Below are 21,625 nucleotides of genomic sequence, written 5' to 3'. Positions count from 1 at the left end.
ATGTCTCACATTATTTTAATTAACTTATGAACAATAGAATATGGTTTGAAAAAAGTAACACAACTTATTTAAGATTCAAAGTCCATTTTATATTAAAGGCACTTTTTTCTTCAAAGCAACTGAAGATATTTGTATAATTGACTTGTACAAATCTCTGTAGTTTTGAAATAGTAAAAACACCAATTTTTTAAAAACATTTTAAACTTGTCTAAAAACTTGTTCCTTTACTATGCATTTGTATCTTTGCAAGGGACATAATTAATACATCTGAACTAGCATTTCTAATAAGTTGAAATTAAATTGTGAGAAGAGAATAAAATGTATAAAAAGATTCAAAATTTTAAAAAAGTGCGTATACGCCTTAGTGCACCATTTGAAACTGAAACTGAAATTGACATACTAAATCTTTTAAGCAAATACTTACTTATTTACTTAAAGTTGCGCTACAGTCCTGTGTGAACTAGGGCCTTACCCAATAAACTTCTCCATCTAGCTTGATCCCTGGCTAGATGTCTCCAGTTTCGCGTTCTACGTTGGGTGTGTTTACTTTCTACTTGTGCGTGGCACCTAATTCGCGGTCCTCCTATATTAGCTGCGCTGTCCTGTGAGTGTGGATTTGAAGACTTTCCAGGCCGGAGCATGGTTTCCGTGAGCTCTACGTGACCCACCCATCTTAGTCCTTGGACTTTTACCCTTCTGGCTTAGTCTACGTCGCTGTACAGCCTGTACAGCTCATCGTTCCATCTTCTCCTCCACTCCCCTTTGATGCATACCGTAGATCACACGATGAACTTTTCTCTCGAAACAACCCAAGGGGCTTTAATCCGCTTTTGACATATCGTATAGCAGGACGTGCTGTATGTAGTGACACTTTGGTCGCTCGAGAGAGGGCTTTGCTACTCTATTGCTTTCTAAGCCCACGAAAACAGCGGTAAACAAGAGTTATTCTTCGTTTGATCTCAGCGCTGGTGTTGTTTTCTGCGTTTTTAGCGGAGCCTAGGTAGACGAAGTCCTTGGCTACCCCAAAGTTACGACTGTCGATAATGACGTTTAGACCGAGACGTCGGTGTTGTAAGTCCTTTCTTTACGAAAACCTCATTGATATCACGCTGAGTTCTTCCAATTATGTCAATGTCATCAGCATATGCTAGTAATTGGACAGACTTTTGAAAGATAGTGCCTCTGGTGTTGACATGAGAGCTCTGCACTATTCTTTCAAGCACGATGTTAAAATTTGCATGACAGCACATCACCTTGTGTAAAGCCTTTTTTGATATCGAAAGGTTCTGTTAAGTTGTTTCCAACCTTTATAGAGTGTCGTGAATTCTCCATGACCATCCTGCACAAACGGACGAGTTTGGCAGGGATGCCAAAACTAGACATCGCTCTACAGTGCTCGTCTTTCTAGATGCTGTCATATGCGGCCTTGAAATCTATGAAAAGATTGTGGTAGTCAATTTGATGTTATTCTGTTTTCTCCAGGATCTGCCGTAATGTGAATATTTAATCGACTGTGGACTCTCCTGGTCTAAAACCAAATTGATATGGACCTAACAGGTTGTTAACAATAGGCTTTAGACGTTCACATATTACGGCAGAGAAGATTTTAGAGGCGATGTTAAGTAGACTGATGTCTCTATAGTTGGTGCAGTTTAGAAAGTCTCCTTTTTTCAGAATCGGAGACCAATACTGGGGTTCCATTCATGAGGCATGCTTTCTTCCAACCATATCTTACAGATAAGTTGGTGCATGCTCCTAACCAACTTATATCGAACTGCTTTAAAGAGCTCGGCATTCAAGCCATCTGCTTCAGCGGCTTTGTAGACTTCAGATTATACATGGCAAGTTTTACTTCGTCTAAGTCAGGAGGACGGGATTGTTGGCTTTCGTCGTCTATGTTGAATGGACCATCCTGTCTGACAGCAGAATTCGGTTCGTCGTCTCCGTTATACAGTCTTCAGAAGTGGTCCTTCCATTGACTGGGGTTCCACTATGATGTTTCCACTGTCGTCCTTGCAGTCTTCGGTTCTAGGTTAGGACTTGTGAATTCCGTTTCACCTGCTCAAAAAACTTTCGAACTTCATTCCTTCTTTTGAACCTCTCAATATCTCCGACCGCACGCTTCTCATGCTCTCTCTTTTTCCTTCTGAGAAGTCGGCGTTCCTCTTGCCTCTTCTGCTTATAGAGCTCATGAGTAGCTCTAGTCCTTTTTTCTTTTAATACTAAAAATTTGAGTCTAAAACACCTGCTAAACATTGTATTAATTAAATCTTTAGACAAAAAGGCAGAAAGATTAATATTTGTTTTGATATTTAGCGTCTTAAGTTCAATAAGTCTCTGTGACTAGTTTGCCTAACGTCAAATAATTTAATGCGACAAACATTTTCCTTGTTGGTTATCAAATTTTATATATAAGGAAATATCAGTTTTTGCAATGGCTATGTTTCAGAAATTGTCAAAAACTCGAATAAAAAAGTATCCAATGAAGTTTGTCATTTTATCTATCCAGCCTCTAGCGTGAATTTTATCACAACTTGAAAAATTACTCTTTTTAACCTTACACCACCAACCTGATATTTGTGCTAATAATGGAGAAATTATCAGAACTCCATTGTTAACTTAAGCGTTATTTATCAAATCGAAAATTTTGGTATCAAGATGTGCAGAAGAGACTTTATAAAAATGTTTTCAGTCAGTTTAGAAAACAATAGAACACATTTATGAACTTCTTAATATCACATTAAATGAAACTATTCATTTAGCTTTTTGACAGATAATATTACTTTTAAAATGACAGTTCTTTCGTGAACCAAAAAAAAATACCATTAGAAAAATTGCTAACTTATCAGTTCGTGGTAACATTTTTCAAAAATAATAATAACTTTAAACTTTAAAAACAACAACAATTACTTGTGTGTGCTTAGAAAAATGCTAATCGGTTCAGTATAGTTCGATAGAACGAAAAAACCTGTAATTGGCTTACAACTTTCATGTGGGTGCGGTGGCGTAGTGCGTAGTGCACTAGCTCCTCACACGCTAGATCGCTTGTTCAAGCCCAGCTCGGGCAAAAGTTCTTCAAAAATTAAATTGAACATAAAGCGATTAAGCACCACTAAAGGAGTCTGATGATTGGGTTGGTCCCCGTGAAATAGCTATAACTCCAGCCTATAAACTTGGTGGTAGCACACACAAGTTGTTGTTGTTTCATTCTAAATATTCAATTGTAAATTCGGCAAGCAGCTGCCTTAAACTGTGCGTATAAAATTTCATACAAAAAACCTCCTAATAATAACTTTATATTTTGCTCAAAAGCACACAACTTTCAATTTTTGTATAAAGTACACGGATATTTTTTCGCTGAGAGAAAGTTAGCATCCTACGTTCTCAAAACGGAATTAGTTGCTTTACTCTTAGAATAAAGCACTCAATTTTTGTGCCAGATGTTAGCAAGGTTGGTATGTTAGTGGGAAACAGTCATGCTCCTCGTACTTTGTGCACAAACAAGAATAACGCTCCTCTAGCCAAGGGTGTGACACTTAATTCAAGAACATCAGACAATATTGATCGCAATAGCTTAATATTTCACGCAATAGCGAGAAAATAATTCTGCAAACAAACCTCCTGCAATTTGCTTGTATTGTCTAATGAAATATGTAATTAAGCCCTTAAAGCAATTAGAGCCTTTAAACAGCAGAATTGGAAAAAAATTTAAGGTGGAAAATATTTCTTTTAAGGATTAGCATTTTTATTTCGGTGATAGAAAATTCCTCCATCTGAGGCTTAAAAGACTCGCTTTTTTGTCAATTTTGTGGAATCCAAAACCACTCCATAGTTTCACTTAAATTCGGTCAGCTGTAGGCGTTGCAATTCTACACAGCCCATCTAATAACCGATCTTTTGAAAATCAAACTTTAAATGTCGTATTATCAGCCGTCTTGGCATTGTCAATTGGTTGCCTTGGAACTATGATCTGACGTCTTGGAGGATTTTCGTTATCAACAAGTTCTTGAAAAATTAAAATTAAAAAATGCACTACTTCGAAGGACATTTGAATGTATTGAAAAAATAATATTAAAAAAAAAAAAGTTGATATTTGCAGTTTTGAAATAAAAAGTATACCGATTTTTTAAATGCATACTTCTAAACTTGTCTGAAGGATAGTTTCTTCACTTTGCATTTGAGCAATAAAAAAATTATCTAATAAGTCCCTAAGTTTAATTTAAGAAAAGTAGTAAAACATTTTAAAAGAACAAAAGCTGGCCTGGAAGATTTTTACATAAATGTTGGAAAAGAAGCAACAGGTTCAATGTCATTATAAAAAGTTCATACTCTTATTAGATCTTTTAAAAAAATGCTTTTGTTTAAATTAATTTCGTGCAAAAGAATTGAGTTCAAACACCTTTGTCTTTATTGGTCACCATATTCCATCCACAAGAAAGTAATAAGCTGTGTTTCAGCAATGTCCAAAAATTCGAATGAGAAAGTATTTTTTAAAGCTTGACCTTCCATCAAACAAAGTTTCACATTTGTCGAATCGTTTAAAACCTTAAAAAAATATATAAAATGTCTGTAAGGCAGTTAGCGTGAAATTTGTAGTGAAGTTGAATATAAAATGTCTGTAAGGAAGTTAGCGTGAATTTTGTAGTGAAGTTAAATGTTTCGTTCAAAAATTTCATCACAACTTTGAAAATTACTTTACTAAGCCTTTACTACCGATTGTTAACAAGATTGTAAACTTCAGCAATTTACAATCGGTCCTGTTATTTCAAATGTAAAATTTTGATATCTTTCTTTGATATTTCTCCTTTAGAAAAATGTTTGCATCCTTTAAAAAAACAATAAAAAACAATCTATGGATACTTTAATACCACATTGAATGAAAAGAATCATTCCGATTTTCGACAGATGATTTAATTAAGAATAACAGTTCTTCCTATAGGCGTTATAAAGCCATGCCGACCAATTTTTTTTTATTGACAAATTTAGACGACTTGCCCAGAATCGTTAATTTTTGAATGTGTTCCAGGTGGAACTATAATATATATAAGTCTTTTCCTAGCTTTAAGAGAACGTAATGTCAACACCTGATAATCGGATTTTCTAGGACAGCCAGTTTGCCATCTAATCCTTTGACTCTGTCTCTACAAACTCTATAACAGTTCTCTTATGGAGATAACACATCAGTTTAACATATACCTTTGATGGGTGCCGGGCCAAAGAGCAAAGCACTCAAGGTGCTTGATTTTTCTAAGAAATCTTGAATTTAATTCTTTCGCAGTTGTGTAGCAAACGTTTTGAATATAAAATATCTGATTTTAAGTTGGTATTGTGGCCTTGTTTAGACATATTCGCTAGGAAAGCATACATGTCTTCCAAACGGTTTTTTTTCTTTAAAAAATTGTTTAGCGAAAATATTAAAGCGTTTCTGTCGAGGCAGGTGAAATCTATTAACTTATAAAGATTTTTTGAAAATTTCAGGAAATAGTTTTCAACTGAATATTGGAGAAAGGGATTTTACATTTGAAAAACTATCCCGAACTTTATTGAATTTAAATAGCCTCACAAAACCTGATATGTGAGTTGTTTCGAATTTGAAAAAAATAATATCTCAAAAACCTGATATAATAAAGAGTGGTTAAATTTTGAGGGCCGTTTTTGATTTTGATTAAAACACATATAGTTCAAGAAATTATTGTCAATTCTTTTTATTATGATAATATTGTTATAGTTCAATTATGTATGTATAAAAATTTAATGCCAAATGGCCGTCGTGACTACAGCGACGCACCTCCAATCGTTGGTCGAAATGTTAGATGATGCTGAGGCAGAATTGAGGTTCTATGCCATAAATGTGCCAAATTATCTCATCCTAGCCTAGGTATTGCTGGTTGATCGATGTATACCTTTTTTCCAAATAACCTCAAAGAAAAAAAGCCATCGGTGTCAAATCACATGATCTTGGCGGCCAATTGACATCGCCACCACTTGCGATAACACGGCCATTGAATTTGTCACGCAAAAGAGCCATTGTTTCTTTAGTTGTGTGGCGAGTTTTGCATAGTACTGTTGAAACCACGTATCGCCCAAATCCATATCATTTAATTTGGTGAAAACTAACTTTTAAGTCACAGTAACCACCTGACCGACCTCATTTAAATAAAACAATACGGCCCGATGATGCCACCAGCCTATAACCTGCGCCAAACAGTCACTCTTTGTGGGTTCATTGGTTTTTCGACAATCAATTATTGGGTTATCAATCGACCAAATGTGGCAATAATTCAGCTTTTTGACGAATCGACTGAGGTGATAATGTTCTCCGAAAACTGATGATCCATTGTTGCCATTTCTTGCCACCATTCTGACCATTGATAACGCTTGAAATAGTCAAGAGGCCTTAGTTCTTGAGACATCAACTTGTAGGGTAAATGCAAGTCGCGAAAATGTTCACCAACGACGAGCGTGAAAAATGGACACGACTCCGAGTTCAGGTGGACAGCTCTTCAGCAACACTATCGCAAACAGCAGCAATATTTTATACAGTTAACGCTGTACAGTGTTTTTACATCTCCTACAGACCCGATTTGCTCAAATTTTTGCACGATTTTTCGGGTTGTACGCACTTTTGGCATTTTGATTTGACAGCCCATAACACGCCAAAAGCTTTAACACGTCTTTCCCTGGTTAACATTGCGTTAGTCTGAACTTGAGAACTGTCAAATGAAATGCAGAAAAAAAACTTGACCTTTAGGTGTGGTTCACATTCAACATCGACCCTTAAAATTTAACCACCCGTTTGATTAATTTTGGAGTCGGATTTTTATTCAAACCATCAAAACCCATCGTAAAAGTGTAGTTTTATTGACAGGAACTCAACCTTCTCGACAAGTGCTACTAATCAATACTTCTATGGGTTAATTATGTATGTGTCAATTCTTTCAAAAAATTACCTGGTTAAAAAGAACCACTAGAAAATTATCAGTGCGGATCGCATTCCAGCTTCTTTAATTTGTATGATTTAGCGTTGAAGCTTTCTTGGGATTCAGAGTAAAAATTTTTCGATAAATTTCCTTCCACCCATAATCCTCAGTCTCATGAATCCACTATAAGACCCTCGTATTTGATATCAACTAATATTACCAAGAAAATAAATATGTATACGCTTTAAAGTGAAATCTATGTACAACTCGAAGATTGAAAGAACAAGCTCACGCAGAATGAGCTTAAACAGAAAAATTTTAAAAATAGGGTACAAGAAAAAGTTTCCATTTCGTATTCGATCTCATTTCACTTAAAGAGCTCTTCATACCTTTTTTCAGCTTTTTCATCTTCTTTTTATTTCTACTTTTATCCCACCATCATTGCCACCGACATATTTGCGATTATTCATTCCTGCCTTTTGTTATAAGACTCCCGTAAATAAAAATAAAAAGAAAAGAAAAATTAAATGAAAATCCCGAATCCTGTCCTGAATATTGCCCTCCGTCCTGTTGTTAATAGAACGCAATGAAAAGTTTATATGTACCTCTTATAATACCTTAGTCTGGAGATGTACCGAGAAATGGGATGAGATTTGGGATGGGTTTTGGGTTTGGGGTTGGGTTTGGGTTTAGAAGAACAACGCGGACGTCGACGACGAAGCCGACGAGCGACGACTTTAGGATAAAGTTTTCAATTGAAAAGTTTAATTTTTTAATTATTTTTTTTCTAAATGTTTGTTTTCATTTTTCGTTGCAGGTATGACTATGAAACGCTACTTCAGAACTCCACATTCTGCTTAGTTCCACGTGGAAGGCGATTGGGATCGTTTAGGTATGCAATGAATGCGCCGAGGAATTTGATTCTGTTATCCTCGAGAATTTGAGAAATTAAGTTCTTCCTAACCTCGTTTATTTCCTTTTTTTCTTTTTATTCTTTTCTTTACACAAAAAAAAAAAAAAAAGGTTTTTGGAAGCTCTTCAAGCGGGTTGTATTCCGGTGCTATTGTCGAATGCATGGGTGCTGCCATTTGAGTCGAAAATCGATTGGAAGCAGGCTGCTATCTGGGCGGACGAGCGGCTCTTGTTGCAGGTAAGTGTGATGTAGACTGATGTAGAAGTAGATGCATAGTTTGTCTTATTCAATTTTAAACTTGAAGAGGATTATCGAGACTGCTTTTGCTTTTTTTTGGTATGACCTAGAAAGCTTATAGAGAGTGTATAAAGTCGTCTTCATTTGGTGTCTATGTCCCTTTGCGTGCGTTGTGTGCAAAGTGTTCAAATGACAAATTAATTTGGTCTTCGATGTTCGTTATCCTTTTGACTAGCGCGAAGCTATAGGACAAGCCCATTTAGACATTCTTAAACCTACCAAGAGAGAGAGAGACATAGAAAAGCAGAATGGTATAAGGACGAAGGATCCTCCCAATGCCCAATTCAACAGCGAAACGAACAAATTGAAATTTCTTAAGGCTCCTTTGGACATACCTATGCTCGTATAATTGGATATATTTTATAGAAGGCTATATTGGATCCTCTTTCCTATGGGGAATTCAAGTTGAACGAACAATAGTGGCTATGGCTATAAGACCCGGTGTATATTCATTCCAATTTATTCTTGTTCTTGACGTTGCCTTGCGCATTTCTAATTTTAATTACACAGTTTTTTTTTCTATTCTTTTCTTTTTTCTATTTTCAATTCTTTTTTTCTTTATTCGCCTTGCAACAATTTTTGCTATTTTTGTGTTTCAAGTAAAGCAGTTAGCAAAGAAAAATAAGGACTTTTTACACAATGTTTTTCTTAGGAACGTTCTTTTCTTGGGCTACTCTTCATTTTCTCTTATACTCCAATAGCTATAAGTTTTTGAATAGATCCCTTAGAGTTATAGGGGTGTATATCGGTGTATTTGTAAACATCTTTGTAATATAGACTCTAGAGCGCTAGACACGTTATGAAAAGGCTTCTTGGTTTTATTCAATGAATGCCATCCTACGAATCCTGGATGTGAAAACACCACAGTTTCATGAATTTAATTCGAAGGTAAATATGCAGATGGAAGAAGATTACTTCGCAGTGAAAGAAAAAAAGAAAGAAAAATCAGGACTCTATACCCAGCGCAGCATTGAAAGATGCATTACTTCAGCTGCTCACATAAACCTATACCTAACTAAGGTGAAGGTATTTAAGTGCAGGATTCGGTTTTTGGAAGCAGAAATATACACACAAAGATATAGACATGTAATGTATAAGAAAAATAAGTAATTAACTTGCTTCCTGTGAATTAAACCTTACACCTTTTTCGTCGTCCTTTAGTTGCAAGATAGACACGTAGGACGGAAAGTGGGCGGGCAGCGGTTGTAGTGCGAAAGCCAGGGTAAATAAGATTGCAAGGTAGGGGTATAAGTTACTCATTAGAGATGGTTTCAAGTGTGGAATGTCTGCAATTTGCATTGCAAGATTCAAAGGACCTTTTTTTCATTCTTGTTCTTCTTCTATTCGTCTTCTTGTGTTTTTGTTGCATGTTGCAGACATATTTGGAATGTAAAGGTTAGGCATAGGTATCGTGTACGACGAAGTGATAGTTACCTACTTATTTGCATAGCTTGCGCCTTCACACTGGAGCATTATATTAGTGTGAATGGAGAAATTGTATTGCACCATTTTGGGTGAGTATAGTGAAGCAATTAAAAGGATACAGTCGTATAAAAAGATTAATTTAAATTCTCTAAACACAAAACACTGTGTATATTCACATTAATTGAATCATCTAAATGGGAATGGGGCTTTAAGAGAGAGATGGAGAAATGTTTTTTTTTAGCTTTTTGTGTCCTTTTCCATGCATGTGGTAAGGATATGGGAATTTAATTTACTTACAAGACTTCAAGCTCTGATTCTGGTTTGTTTAATTACTTTAAAAACAAAAGACAGTAAGGAACCCAAAAAATGAGAAAGGGAGTATATCTGAAGGGTACGACATTGAGACCTAGAATCCGGCCACGTTTTAGATTGCGTTTTCCGTTCTTGAAAACCATGACAAATTAAAGGGTTGGACTATTTGTCATTCGGCCGCAGAATGTTGAATCTTTGTTGATGTACAGGAGCGGTACAGTGTGATTGCGCTGTCCGACTCTATCCACTGAATTGTAACCCATTTTCCGCACGGTCGTTGTCAGGTTCCGGAATTACAAAGCCAACCCAATTGAGGAAAACCGAAATAAGTTCAAACAAGCTAGAAAGACATGTAACGGACATATACGGCGCATTAAATTATTGCATGACCAAAAATTCCGGCAAAAAATACTACAATATCCCAATGGTAGAAAAAATTTCTGGTAAGTTGTAGAAAAATGTGCGAAACACTACGTCTTCGTCGGTTCTGACGCTCGTTTCCAATGACACTTCCTATGTAAGCTCGGTTGATAAAGCCAATTTGATGCAACACAGTTTGCTGTTAATTCGACGCTACCGGAGAGTGTCATGAGTTCTCCTGTTCTTGAGAGCATAAACGATTCTATGGGACTATTCTTCTTTCGAACTCGTGCAGTTGCAAAAGTACTGAAAGACCTTCACATACACAAATCCGCTGGCCCGAGTAGTATTCCCCCTATTGTTCTGAAGAGGTGTTCTTCAACGCTGGCAAAACCACTGCGTAAGCTTTTCGTACTCTAAAGGTCTCGTTCCGAGTGGATAGAAAATAGCATTTGTCCTGCCTTTCCCTAAAAAAGGCGAATCCTCCACTCCCTCTAACTATTGTCCAATAGCACTCTGGTCCTTTCTTTCCAACATCATGGAAACGCTGATTAATTATCAGCTTAAGAAATATCTTGAAGAACGGAAGCTTCTTAATGACCGGCAGTATTGCTTTCGTTGCAATAGGTCCACTGGTAAGATTATTGCACTTGATATATCAAAGGCATTTCCTAGAGTTTGGCACCATACTCTCTTATCGAAAATGCGTGCATTTGGTATTGAAGATTCCCTTCTTCGTTGGGTTAGAAATTTCCTTTCGGACTGTTCAATTCAAGTAGATAGATTCAAATCTAATATTCACAAAATAAACGCTGATGCGCCCCAGGGCTCCGTTTTTTCTCCGATACTCTTCCTTAGTTTTATAGATGATCTTTTTCTGAAACTTCTAACTCACTAAATTTTTTCGCGGATGACAATACCCTCAGCTTTTCAAATTCGTTTTTAGATTCTCATCGTTGTTCTTCGGGTACGGACTACCGTATGATAAACTCGGCAGCGTATGATAAGCTCATTAAATTCTGATCTTGAAAGCATTGTTCAATGGGGAATCAAAAACCGTGTACAATTTAATGTTTCGAAAACTCAATGCTGTCAATTGTCGCAAAAGCGTAACCGTCCCCCTATGGCACTATCCATGAGTGGTATATCCCAAAGAAAACCTATTTCTCGTTGATATCATTTTGTCCAGGAGCCTGAGGACCCTAGTCAAATTTCGTAATAATTGTTTTTAAGAGTAATGTCATGAAAAATTTAATGAAACGGCAATTGTTTTGTAAAAAAAGTAAATATTTTTGTATTCATATTATAATAAAACCTCTTATGGGAAAACCCTGAATTTCGTGCTTAGCAACTAAAACGTAACATTTAGTCCTTCAAAACGATTATTTATTGAAAAATAATATTTTTCAAAGCAATAAAACTATTTTTTCATTCGTTCCTTCTATTTGGATCATGGTTGAAGTTATCAACAGCTTCCTTGGCTCAAAAAATTGTAATGCACTTATTTAATGTTTCAAAACTTAAAAAAATAGTTGGGTGCCAAATAGAACTAACTAACTTAAGGTGCAGCTAAAGTCCTGCATGTGTTAGAGCCTCACCTAACAAACTTCTTTATCTACCTCGGTCCTTAGGTAGGTTTCTAAAGTTGCACACTACACTTATTCGTGCCACCTTATCCACGATCTTTCTCTACTGTGCTGTACTTTGGGTACGGACTCAAAACTTTCCGAGCAGAAGTATTGGTTTCAATGCGCTCTACTTGACCCAACCGTCTCAGTTGTTGGGTTTTTAAGCTTCTGGTTAAGTATAAGTCGTTCCCTGTTCTCCTCCACACAAATTGTATGCATTTGGGATAGTAGATCACATCAAAAACTTGTATCCCGGAACGACCCAAGATGTTTTGATCCGCTTTTGTAATAGTCCATGCCTTTGAGCTGTATAGGAAGACGGGGATGATAAGTTTTAAATAGCGAAACTTTGATTGCTTGTTAAAAAGATGGTGGATTTCGATTTGATGATCTTGGGTTTTTTCCAAGATCTGTCGTAATGTGAATATTTCACTGACAATGGACTTTGCACACTGATGGTGGCAGGTTGTGGACGATGGGCTTTAGACGTTCTCATATTACGGTAGAAAAAGGTTTCTTAAACGATGTTAAGCAGACTTATTCCTCTATAATTAGTGCAGTTTAGAGGGTCTCCTTTTGTCAGCATCGAACAAACAATGCTGAAATTCCATTCATCGAGTTTGCTTTTTAACGAAAATACTTCAATTGGTGAATGCTTCTAACCAAATTATGTAAAGCAGCTGAAACCATCTGTTCCAGCGGCTTTGTCAGATCTTAGCTAAGATCTGGTAATCTTTACTTCGTCCAAGTCGGGAAGACTAGATTGTTGGCTTGATGCGCTATCATTAGTTTTCATCACTGTAAACAAACATTCGAATTGTTTGGCGCGTCGTTTATAGCTTTCATTAAAAATTTCTGTCATTGAAAAAAATTTCCTGATTGAAATCCACCGAAAAACTTTTACTGACAGAAATCTGCCATTTAAATTGTGTGAAATATAAACACAAATCAGTTCAACGATTCGTTTCTTTTTTGAACATAAAAAGATCAGCTGTTCAGGAAAATGAATTTCCGTCCGGAAAATAGAAAATTTCACTTTTTTCCTAAAAGAAATTCTTTGTGTGATTTCTGATCGATCAGTATATAATTTTCATTCCTAATGGAAGGGAAAAATAATCAAATACCGATTCCAAAAATTATACGGATCGATTTCAATGCTAGCTTTAACTGGCCCCAAAACGTCTATATAGAAAAGATAGCATTGACAATGGTTCTACTATGATGTTTCCACTTTCGTTTGCAGCCTTCGGTTCAAGGTTTTTGCACTTTTGAATTTGGTTTCACCTGTTCATAAAACTTTTGAACTTTATTTCTGCTTTTTCACGATCTTCAATGTTCAGAGTCTTTAGGAATTCTGTTGTTTCAACTTATTACGAACAACATTTGTTGAATTGAGTTAATATTAAAACTTGCAGTTACAGACTTCTAAGCTTAGATTCAAGATCAATTTTTGATAGCCATTAAATTTCCTGAATATTTCCTCACAACAATTTTTTGAGGGAGTTTCAAAATGTGTATGTATTGATTCCAATGAACTCACAAAAGTCGGTTGGTTAATATTAACATAGACGGTTGACCAAGTAAAACCGAGTAGATTGGTTAATATTATGTAAGTAGATTGGCTTATTTCAATTATTTACTCACTTGTATTGATACCTGTACCTTTTATAAGGGAAACGAACATTGATGGTGTACTTGGTTGTTTTTTAACCGCTTTTCCAAAAACAAAGTTGAAATCGTACTAACAACATTTAACAGTGTTATTAAATGAGGCTTCAACACCAAACGTGGGTCAATACATGCTTTTTCAAAAACGTACACAAATATATTATAGACATTTTTTTTGTTAAATTATATATTCTTATAAAGATAAAACATTTAACTTGCTGTATGCCGAGTTAATCTCGCTCGAATACCAGTAAAATCTGTAGAAAAATATTCTCAAAAATAGAAAAGTTTTCAGCCTTAATGTCAAAAAACACTTAAATAATTTTATTTTTTAGTAATGTTGAAAATAAGAGTCTCAGTATATCTCATAAACATTTGAAAACTAAGAGTCTGTAAGAAAGAGCCTCTTATAAATAATAATTAAAGACATATTCTGTCACAAAAATTTATGTTTGCAAGCTGAAATTTATTTACTTTTCGCGGATTTATTCACAAGTCATTTTATTTCAGGCATACAAAATAAAAGTAAAAATAAAAACAACTCAATAAATCTATTAAATGTCCTCAAAGTCATCCTCTTAAATTAACACCACCTGATGCGTCAAATTTGTAGATATGTTGCTTACCTACCTTCAAACTCTTATAACCACACGAAATCCCAACAATCAATAACCAAACCAGGATTATGTAGCACCCGAGGGAACATTTATTGATGACATCGTGTCAAAACCTCTGAATTCTGATTGGCCGACATATTATCCTTCTACTATTCTTTTACAATTTAACCCACGCATATGGCTCCTCTGATGTGAGTGTAGTGTAGGTTAGGTACATGTGTTGTGTACCTATAGACAACTCAACTATTTGACATATCCCACAGGATGTTATATTGTCATATATCGATGCTCAAGGCATCAACCTGCCACCTGGATACATTATAATGATGGAGTACCAAGTGCAAAATAATAAATAATTTTTGTGTCATCCGTGTATACCGGCACACATCCAGTCTATATATAGACGTCTTCGTGAACATAGATATATAAACCATTCGATCCAATCACCCTGACCTAACAACCTAAATTTATACGGCGCACAGCTGCGGTCAAAAAAATAGTACCGCAAAACGTCGTCAATTTTATAAAGGGAAAGAATTTATTTGGAATATCGAATACATTTGTCTTCTATTAAAGCAATTCGTTTTTAAGCCTTTATGTACAAGAAATAGATTTCAAATACAATTTATTTCTTCTTATACATGTGTCTGATTTCTAAGGAATTAAAAATTACACCTTTTTCAACTTTATTTTGCAATTTGTTGAACTTCTGGTATTGGTTCTTTATTATCTTTAACAAACGCAGATTGAGAAATTTTGAGTTAAATGCTTTCGTGGCTTTGAAAAATATTTTCAAACACTTATCCATATATTCGAAATGTTGATATTTCAAAAATTTGATGCTGTATCCTTGTTTAGAGAACAGATTCGTTAAACAAAATTACTTTCAACTCGTTTTGTCTTTTTCTATTAAAAACATTTTTAGTTTGTGTGTTTCAGGATTTCTTTATGATATATATGAGACAGTTAAACCCATCAAGATTTTTCAAAAATTCTACTACATAGTATAAATGTTTTAACTGAATATTAAAGATAAAGATTACAAATTTGAAAAACCATCACAAACTTTACTGAAAAATAAAATATTTCATAAACTTTTATAGGCTCAAAAATCCTGTAATACGATGTTTTTTTCGGATTCAAAATTTTATTTCAAAAATTTGAATAAAGGCCAACAAACTACTTCGTAAAAGTTCAACTTGATTGCCAGTACCAAACCTTGTCGAAAAGTCTTGAAAATTTGTATTGAGGTACAATTTAGTTCTTGTTGATTGGAAACATTTCTGAGCTTATTTGCGGGTGTACTTTAATTCGCTTTCCTGTTGAGAGGCTCCCTTTAACGGCGTTCCCTCAGATAAAAAAGGCAATATCTGATCCTCCAGGATCTTAACTTTTCTTAAACCGCTAAATGAAAAGCTTCCCAAATCAATGTGATAGAACCCTTATTCTTATTAATTGTCTTTCTTGCTCCTTTAACCTTACTTCTCCGTCATCCCTGAGACATTAAAAGGTAATACCAGCCGTTGCAGTAGCCACGACCATTGTATAATTGCCGAGGAATATATTAATCTGAATACAAATCCCAGCGCTTTTTCACAGGATATTTCATAAAGGGAGATGAAATATTAACACAAGTTCGACTTTTGCCTTTAGCTAGTTTGGGTATCAACCTTGAGTATTAAAGAATTTCCAAACACAGCTGGTAGAGGGTTGTTGCGCACTTCTTTGAAGCACTCTTTTTCTTCCCCTCCCCCCTGATTCCGCTGCCCACTTTCTCTTGTTCCGAGGTTAGGTAACCATGTGTTGATAGACCGTTTCCCCACTTCTCGAGCGTTATGACGGTACGAACGTACCGAGATTCTAATATCGAATCTGATAACCATTTTGTTGGTTTTGTATTCCGACGGCAGATATGGATCGAATCAACACTATTGCCCTATGCGACGAGAAGACCAGTTATACCTTTAGTCATGCGTTATGTCTCGATGTCGTTGAGCTCGATTAAGAAAGGGTAAAAGGCGCTCAGATCTTTAAGGTGCTCTTGAGTTAAAGGTATATCTCAGTAGATTCCGGTGTACTGGCTACCTAGCTCATATGAGCTAAAAGAAATGAGCTTGAGTCCTGTTATGGTGAAAGCGTGGCAAACCATAATACAGCTGGAAAGAGGGCATAGACAAGATCACACGAAGCCTTGGAGTGCTAAATAGATGGCCAAGGCTTGCGATCGTTACAAATTTAGAGATTTATTGTATAAGGCTATGGGCGATGATGATGAATGTCTAAGAGTAACTCGGACTTACCAAACCATTTTCTAACTTCTGTAAGGGACAGTTCAAACTATCCGTACCGTTATACCAGACATGTATCGGGTTTTTCAATAAGAGCACTACAAAAGTTTTTTTTTTTTTTTAAATAAAACGGCTTTGAATATCAATTAAATTTTGTATTCCTGAGAATGTAAGTTCGATAATATTATGTATGGAACTTGGAGGACATGTGGTTCCAACAGGAAGGGGCGAATGGCACAATCAACCGACCAAGCTTGGAGAACGTGTTATCTCACATAATGGTCCACTCGCATGGCCACCACGAGCATGCTTGAGAAAGTCCAGACGCTGAACCCAATTTTCGACGGTTTTCAAGCATAAATCGGTCGATACTGTTGCAATTTCGCTTTTGATATTCGTGCGAAGTTTATCAATCGTAGTTGGCTTATGTTGGTATATACTATAAGCTTGACCTAGCCCCACAGGAAATATTCGAACGGCGTCAAATCGCACGACCGAGGCGGCCAAGCGACTGGACCATTTTGTGAGATAACACGTTCTCCAAGCTTGGTCGGTTGATTGTGATATTCGCGCCGTCCTGTTGGAACCACATGTCTTCCAAGTCCATATCATCCAATAAGGGCCAAAATTATTCGGTTATTATTGAATAGTAGAGATCTCCACTCACAGTAACGTGCCATTTTTGATCATCACGGAAAAAGTACAGTCCAATTACGCCACCGGCCCATAAACCACACCAAACCGTAATTTTTTCGGGATGCAATGATAACTCATGGATAACATTTAGATTCCTGCCTGATCAATACCGCATATTTTGTTTATTGACGAAGCTATTTAGCAGAAATAAGCCATTAGCAGAAATAAGCCACATGGCTGAAGATGATTTTTGGATGAAAATCCGAATTTTCAAGTTGTTGATCGGCCGAATTCACGAACATACGACGCTTCTAATGTTCAAAAGGATTCAGTTCTTGCGTCAATTTAATCTTGTAAGGGTGTAGGCCAAGATCTTTTCGCTTAATTTGCTATACCGATGTCACAAAGATCCCCAACGCTTCAGTACGACGTGTGAGAGACAAATTTGAGCTTTCTGCAACTGAAGCTTCAGCGGCTCTTCTTTATCTCACTGGCCCGGGAACACTTTGTACTGTGCTTGTGGATTCAATTTTTTTTCCACTAGACGCCCAATTGTTGATCTGTTAGGACGATTGTGACGACCATAAATTGAACGTAGCGCTCTTAACGTTGAAGCCACTGACTCCGAATATCGGTAGTAAGTTTTAATAATTTCGACTCGTTGTTGCCTCGTATATCTTTCTTACATGAAATGGCAAACCTTACTGAAGAGAAATGTCAAAAGAGTGGCAAGAAATATGGCGTCGTTTGCTGTCCCTGTCGCTCTACTTTTGTAGTGTCCCTGTTGAAAAACCCTTTATTAATATAGGTTATATAAAATACCGTCTTATACTGTCTTCTTTTAGTAACAACTTGTGACTTGTTAATCTTTATCTTAGCCTTAAGAAAAGAGTGTATATGAAACACTGTCTTAGTAGTATAGTTCCAAGCATTTGAAAGCTCTTAACTTTAGCCTTTTGGCTTCTTTAAAAAAAAACTTGAACACCGACGCTTCGTAAGTATAAAAAGAAGCACAATATAACACAATCTTTACTTAATCGGTCTATAAATTTATCCCACAAACATGTTAAAAATATTTAAAAGAAAGTTCAGTGTTGTTTTTTTTTACCGCAACTGTACGCTCATGTTCATGTTTGTTTCATACATACATTTATAGATATTTATACATCAGGCACACAATATGATGTACCGTTCTCTTCGTTCTCTCTTAAACGCTTCAACTTAATGAAGTCTTCCATGGAATTAAATTAGAGAGCTTCTCTATCCCTTGATTGGGAATTCGTTCAACTAATCCTATTTAATTTCACAATTGGCAAAATTCCCTTGCCTGCCCTCCCAATGGAACCAAAATTTATGATCCAAATTGCTCTCGTCGTCGTCGTTGTTGTCAGCTTTACCATCACACCGTTCCCGCTATATATTATCCTGTCGTCCTGGTTCTGTGTGATGTTGGTTCTGCTGCTTCAAAACAATTATTAATGTATCGCTATTGTTCTTTTGGGAATTGGAGCTTAAGTTGATATAGATTCATCAGGTATACCTATACTTGGTATTTTTTGTCATCGTTCATGCGATGCCAGGCGTTGCGATGAGATTGTTTGCGGGATGAGATCTGGGAGCAAAGTTTAAGATCCTGTTTAGAATTTTAATCGAAACTTATATAAAATAAAAAAGACAATTTTTGTCCAATAGCACGGAAGACAATACTGATGGGAAAAAATACAAAATAAAAACAGATCTCTCTAAGGATTCAATGTTGGCTAAACTAACGCTTAATCCTTGGAGACGGTGCCCTATTTATTTTGCGCTCTGTGACCTAGGTACGCATACTGATTAATTAAAAACAAATATCACAACATTTTTCAAGTTGAAAAACACCCACACGCCCACACTGGTGGTTGTATTGAATAAATATTAAGAATTCAAAAACGTATACTTGCCTTGAGGGTGAAAATTGGGTGTTAGTTTCCTTTTAATTTATTGCGCATTAAATTGTTGATCACATAGAAAGTCAGAAATTGGACATAAAGGATCAAGTAGTATTTAGTGTTAAGCTTTAGCCAAGTACTAGAAAATGCTTAAACGATGGCTTTGAAAACTGTGGAACTTATTCCGTTCAAGTCGATTAGCTTAACCGCAGAAGAGAATTTTATCAATCTTGTAACTAAAGGATTGCTTAGTTGATGTTGACCTCAAGTGATTGAATCATTTCTCGATTGTTGGCATTATATCAGTCTTTCACAAAAAAAAATAGGAAATTTTAAAATTGCAGCTTAAGGCAGCCTATTGACATCGCGAAGAAGGTTGATATCAAGATTTAATTTTTAAGACATCTTTCTTTCATGCCATTCTGCATGAACCATAAATCGTCCAAATACATGGCTCTGTAAATCTAAACGCCGACCGAAACGTTGTTCCCTGCCTCAATTTCCCAGAAAAATGTTCAATGAGTGACCGTCTCACGAATTGTTTGCCCAATGTCGCATGCAGCAAAATCTTTGGGTGCTTAAATTCGTGTGTAGTTATTTTTCAAAAATCGCACTATTTGAGCTTCACAGCGCTCACTTTTCAAATAAGTTTTAAATATCTTCCTACCGACCGTAATCAAGCGTAAGGCGACTCAATTCATTCCGTGAAAGTATGATACTAATTCCCTGCCAAGCCAATATATCCTTGATTTAGAACACACTTGATGTGGTGTCATGACCAAATTTTTTGAAAAACTGCAAAATAATAAGAGAATGAAGACTTATTTCTAAGTTTCAATTTGGATTTAGAAATAAATATTCCACGATAGAACAAGTACATTGAATTACGGATGTGTTGGAAAAGGCACTTGGAGAAAAAAAAGGGTAATTTTTAGATGTTGCTCAAGCCCTTGATAAGGTTTTGCACTTGGGATTACAAACCCAATCTTTAGAGTATTCGAAACTGAAGAAAATTAAAGCTGGTGTACCGCAAGGGAGTGTCATAGGACCAACCTTTTATTATTCTTAATCCTGTTTGGAATTATGGCATCCAACTATGGAGCTGTAAAAAAGAAAAGAAATACTGAACCTATTCTAAAATTTCAAAACAAAGTCCTTCGGGGAATAATTAATGGCCCTTAGTACAGGGACTTAACAGAGACACTACAAAGGACACAACACACGATGCCATACTTCTTGCCATTCTTTTAACATTTCTCTTCAGTAAGGTTCGCCATTTCATGATGGAAAGATATATGGGCCAACAACGAGTCGAAATCTTTAAAATTTACTACTGAAATTCGGAGTCAGTGGCAACGTTAAGAGCGCTACGCCCAATTTATGGTCCTCATAATCGTCCTAGTAGATCAATAATTGAGCGTCTATTGGAAAAATTCGAATCCACAAGCACAGTAGAAAATGTTTCCGTGTAAGTGAAATAAAGAAGTGCCCGTTGTGTCGAAAATAATGGCTTAAGTTGCAGAAAGCTCAAATGTGTCTCTCACACCTCGTTCTCAAGCGTTGAATTGGCCTGAGCAGCAACTTAAAAAAGATTCAGATTTTCATCAAAAAATCATCTTAAGCGATGAGGCTTATTTCTGGCAGAACAGTTTCGTCAATAAACAAAATATACGGTATTGGGCAGGCAGCAATCCACACATACCTACTCCATTAGTTATCATTGCATCCGACAAATTACGGTTTGGTGTGGTATATGAGCAGGTACTGTCATTGGGCCGCTCTTCTTCCGTGACGATCAAGACCGGCAAGTAAAATTGCCGCAGTATCGGCCGATATATGCTTGAAAACTGTCGAAAGTTAAGTTCAGCGTCTGAACTTCTGCAAGCTTGCCCGTGGTGCATTGAACGTACTTTGACAGGAATACAGAATTTCATTGATATCCAAAACCGCTTTGGTTTTATTTAAAAAAAACTTTTCTATCGTTTTGTAAAAATCCGAAAGGGAGATCGTCTTTTATGTTCGAGACAATGTTGGTTGATTAAGAAGAACCATGCCTTATCATCTGATGGTCTAACAGCTATGGGAATGTATTAAAATTAAAAACTTTCCCTAAAGTTTCGATCTTTTATAAATTGGTCCTGATTAACAGGTGGTTTTAGTACAGTAAGATTCCCACCAAGTGTTTTTTGACGATTACCGACAGATAAGAACAAAAATAAGTTAAAAATGTTTAAACAGCTTTTTGAGATGCTCCAAATTTAGAAAATCCGGCTCCAAAGTTTGAGTGTATCAAAGCTCATAATATCGCAATATGCTATCAATAGATTTTAAGGAATTTTTAATTCTAAACATCATTTTTTCTCAAGACTTCATGAAACCGAAATAATAGTCGTCTGTATATATTGAAAATGAAGAGTCTGAGTACTGTTGTAAGTGATGGATTGGTCCGGCAGTTTTAAGCCGAATCCGAACGGCTTATTTGAGAGTGAACTTTTCATGACAGGAATTACTCTTGGAGAAATTGTCAATTATGTGGCACAATCAGAGATCGAATCCAAGATCTTTGGCAAGACAGTCCAACACAGGAACCATCATGCCACGAGTACTAATTCCCTGTAGTTGGCATTTTAATA

General features: G+C 36.1%; 1 protein-coding gene across 1 annotated transcript in view; it reads left to right on the top strand.

Moving 5' to 3' along the window:
* Window positions 1-21,625, top strand: part of LOC129940208 (exostosin-1) — a 494,844-nt gene that overhangs the window by 362,001 nt on the left and 111,218 nt on the right. The window contains exons 3-4 of the mRNA XM_056048470.1: window positions 7,738-7,812; window positions 7,944-8,070. Of these exons, the coding sequence (XP_055904445.1) occupies window positions 7,738-7,812; window positions 7,944-8,070 (202 nt within the window). The remainder of the gene's footprint in view (window positions 1-7,737; window positions 7,813-7,943; window positions 8,071-21,625) is intronic.

Source organism: Eupeodes corollae, chromosome 1 (assembly GCF_945859685.1).
Source record: "Eupeodes corollae chromosome 1, idEupCoro1.1, whole genome shotgun sequence".
Classification (NCBI taxonomy): Eukaryota; Metazoa; Arthropoda; class Insecta; order Diptera; family Syrphidae; genus Eupeodes; species Eupeodes corollae.
Note: the sequence above shows the minus strand (reverse complement) of the source record. Positions and strands in the feature narration are given on the sequence as shown.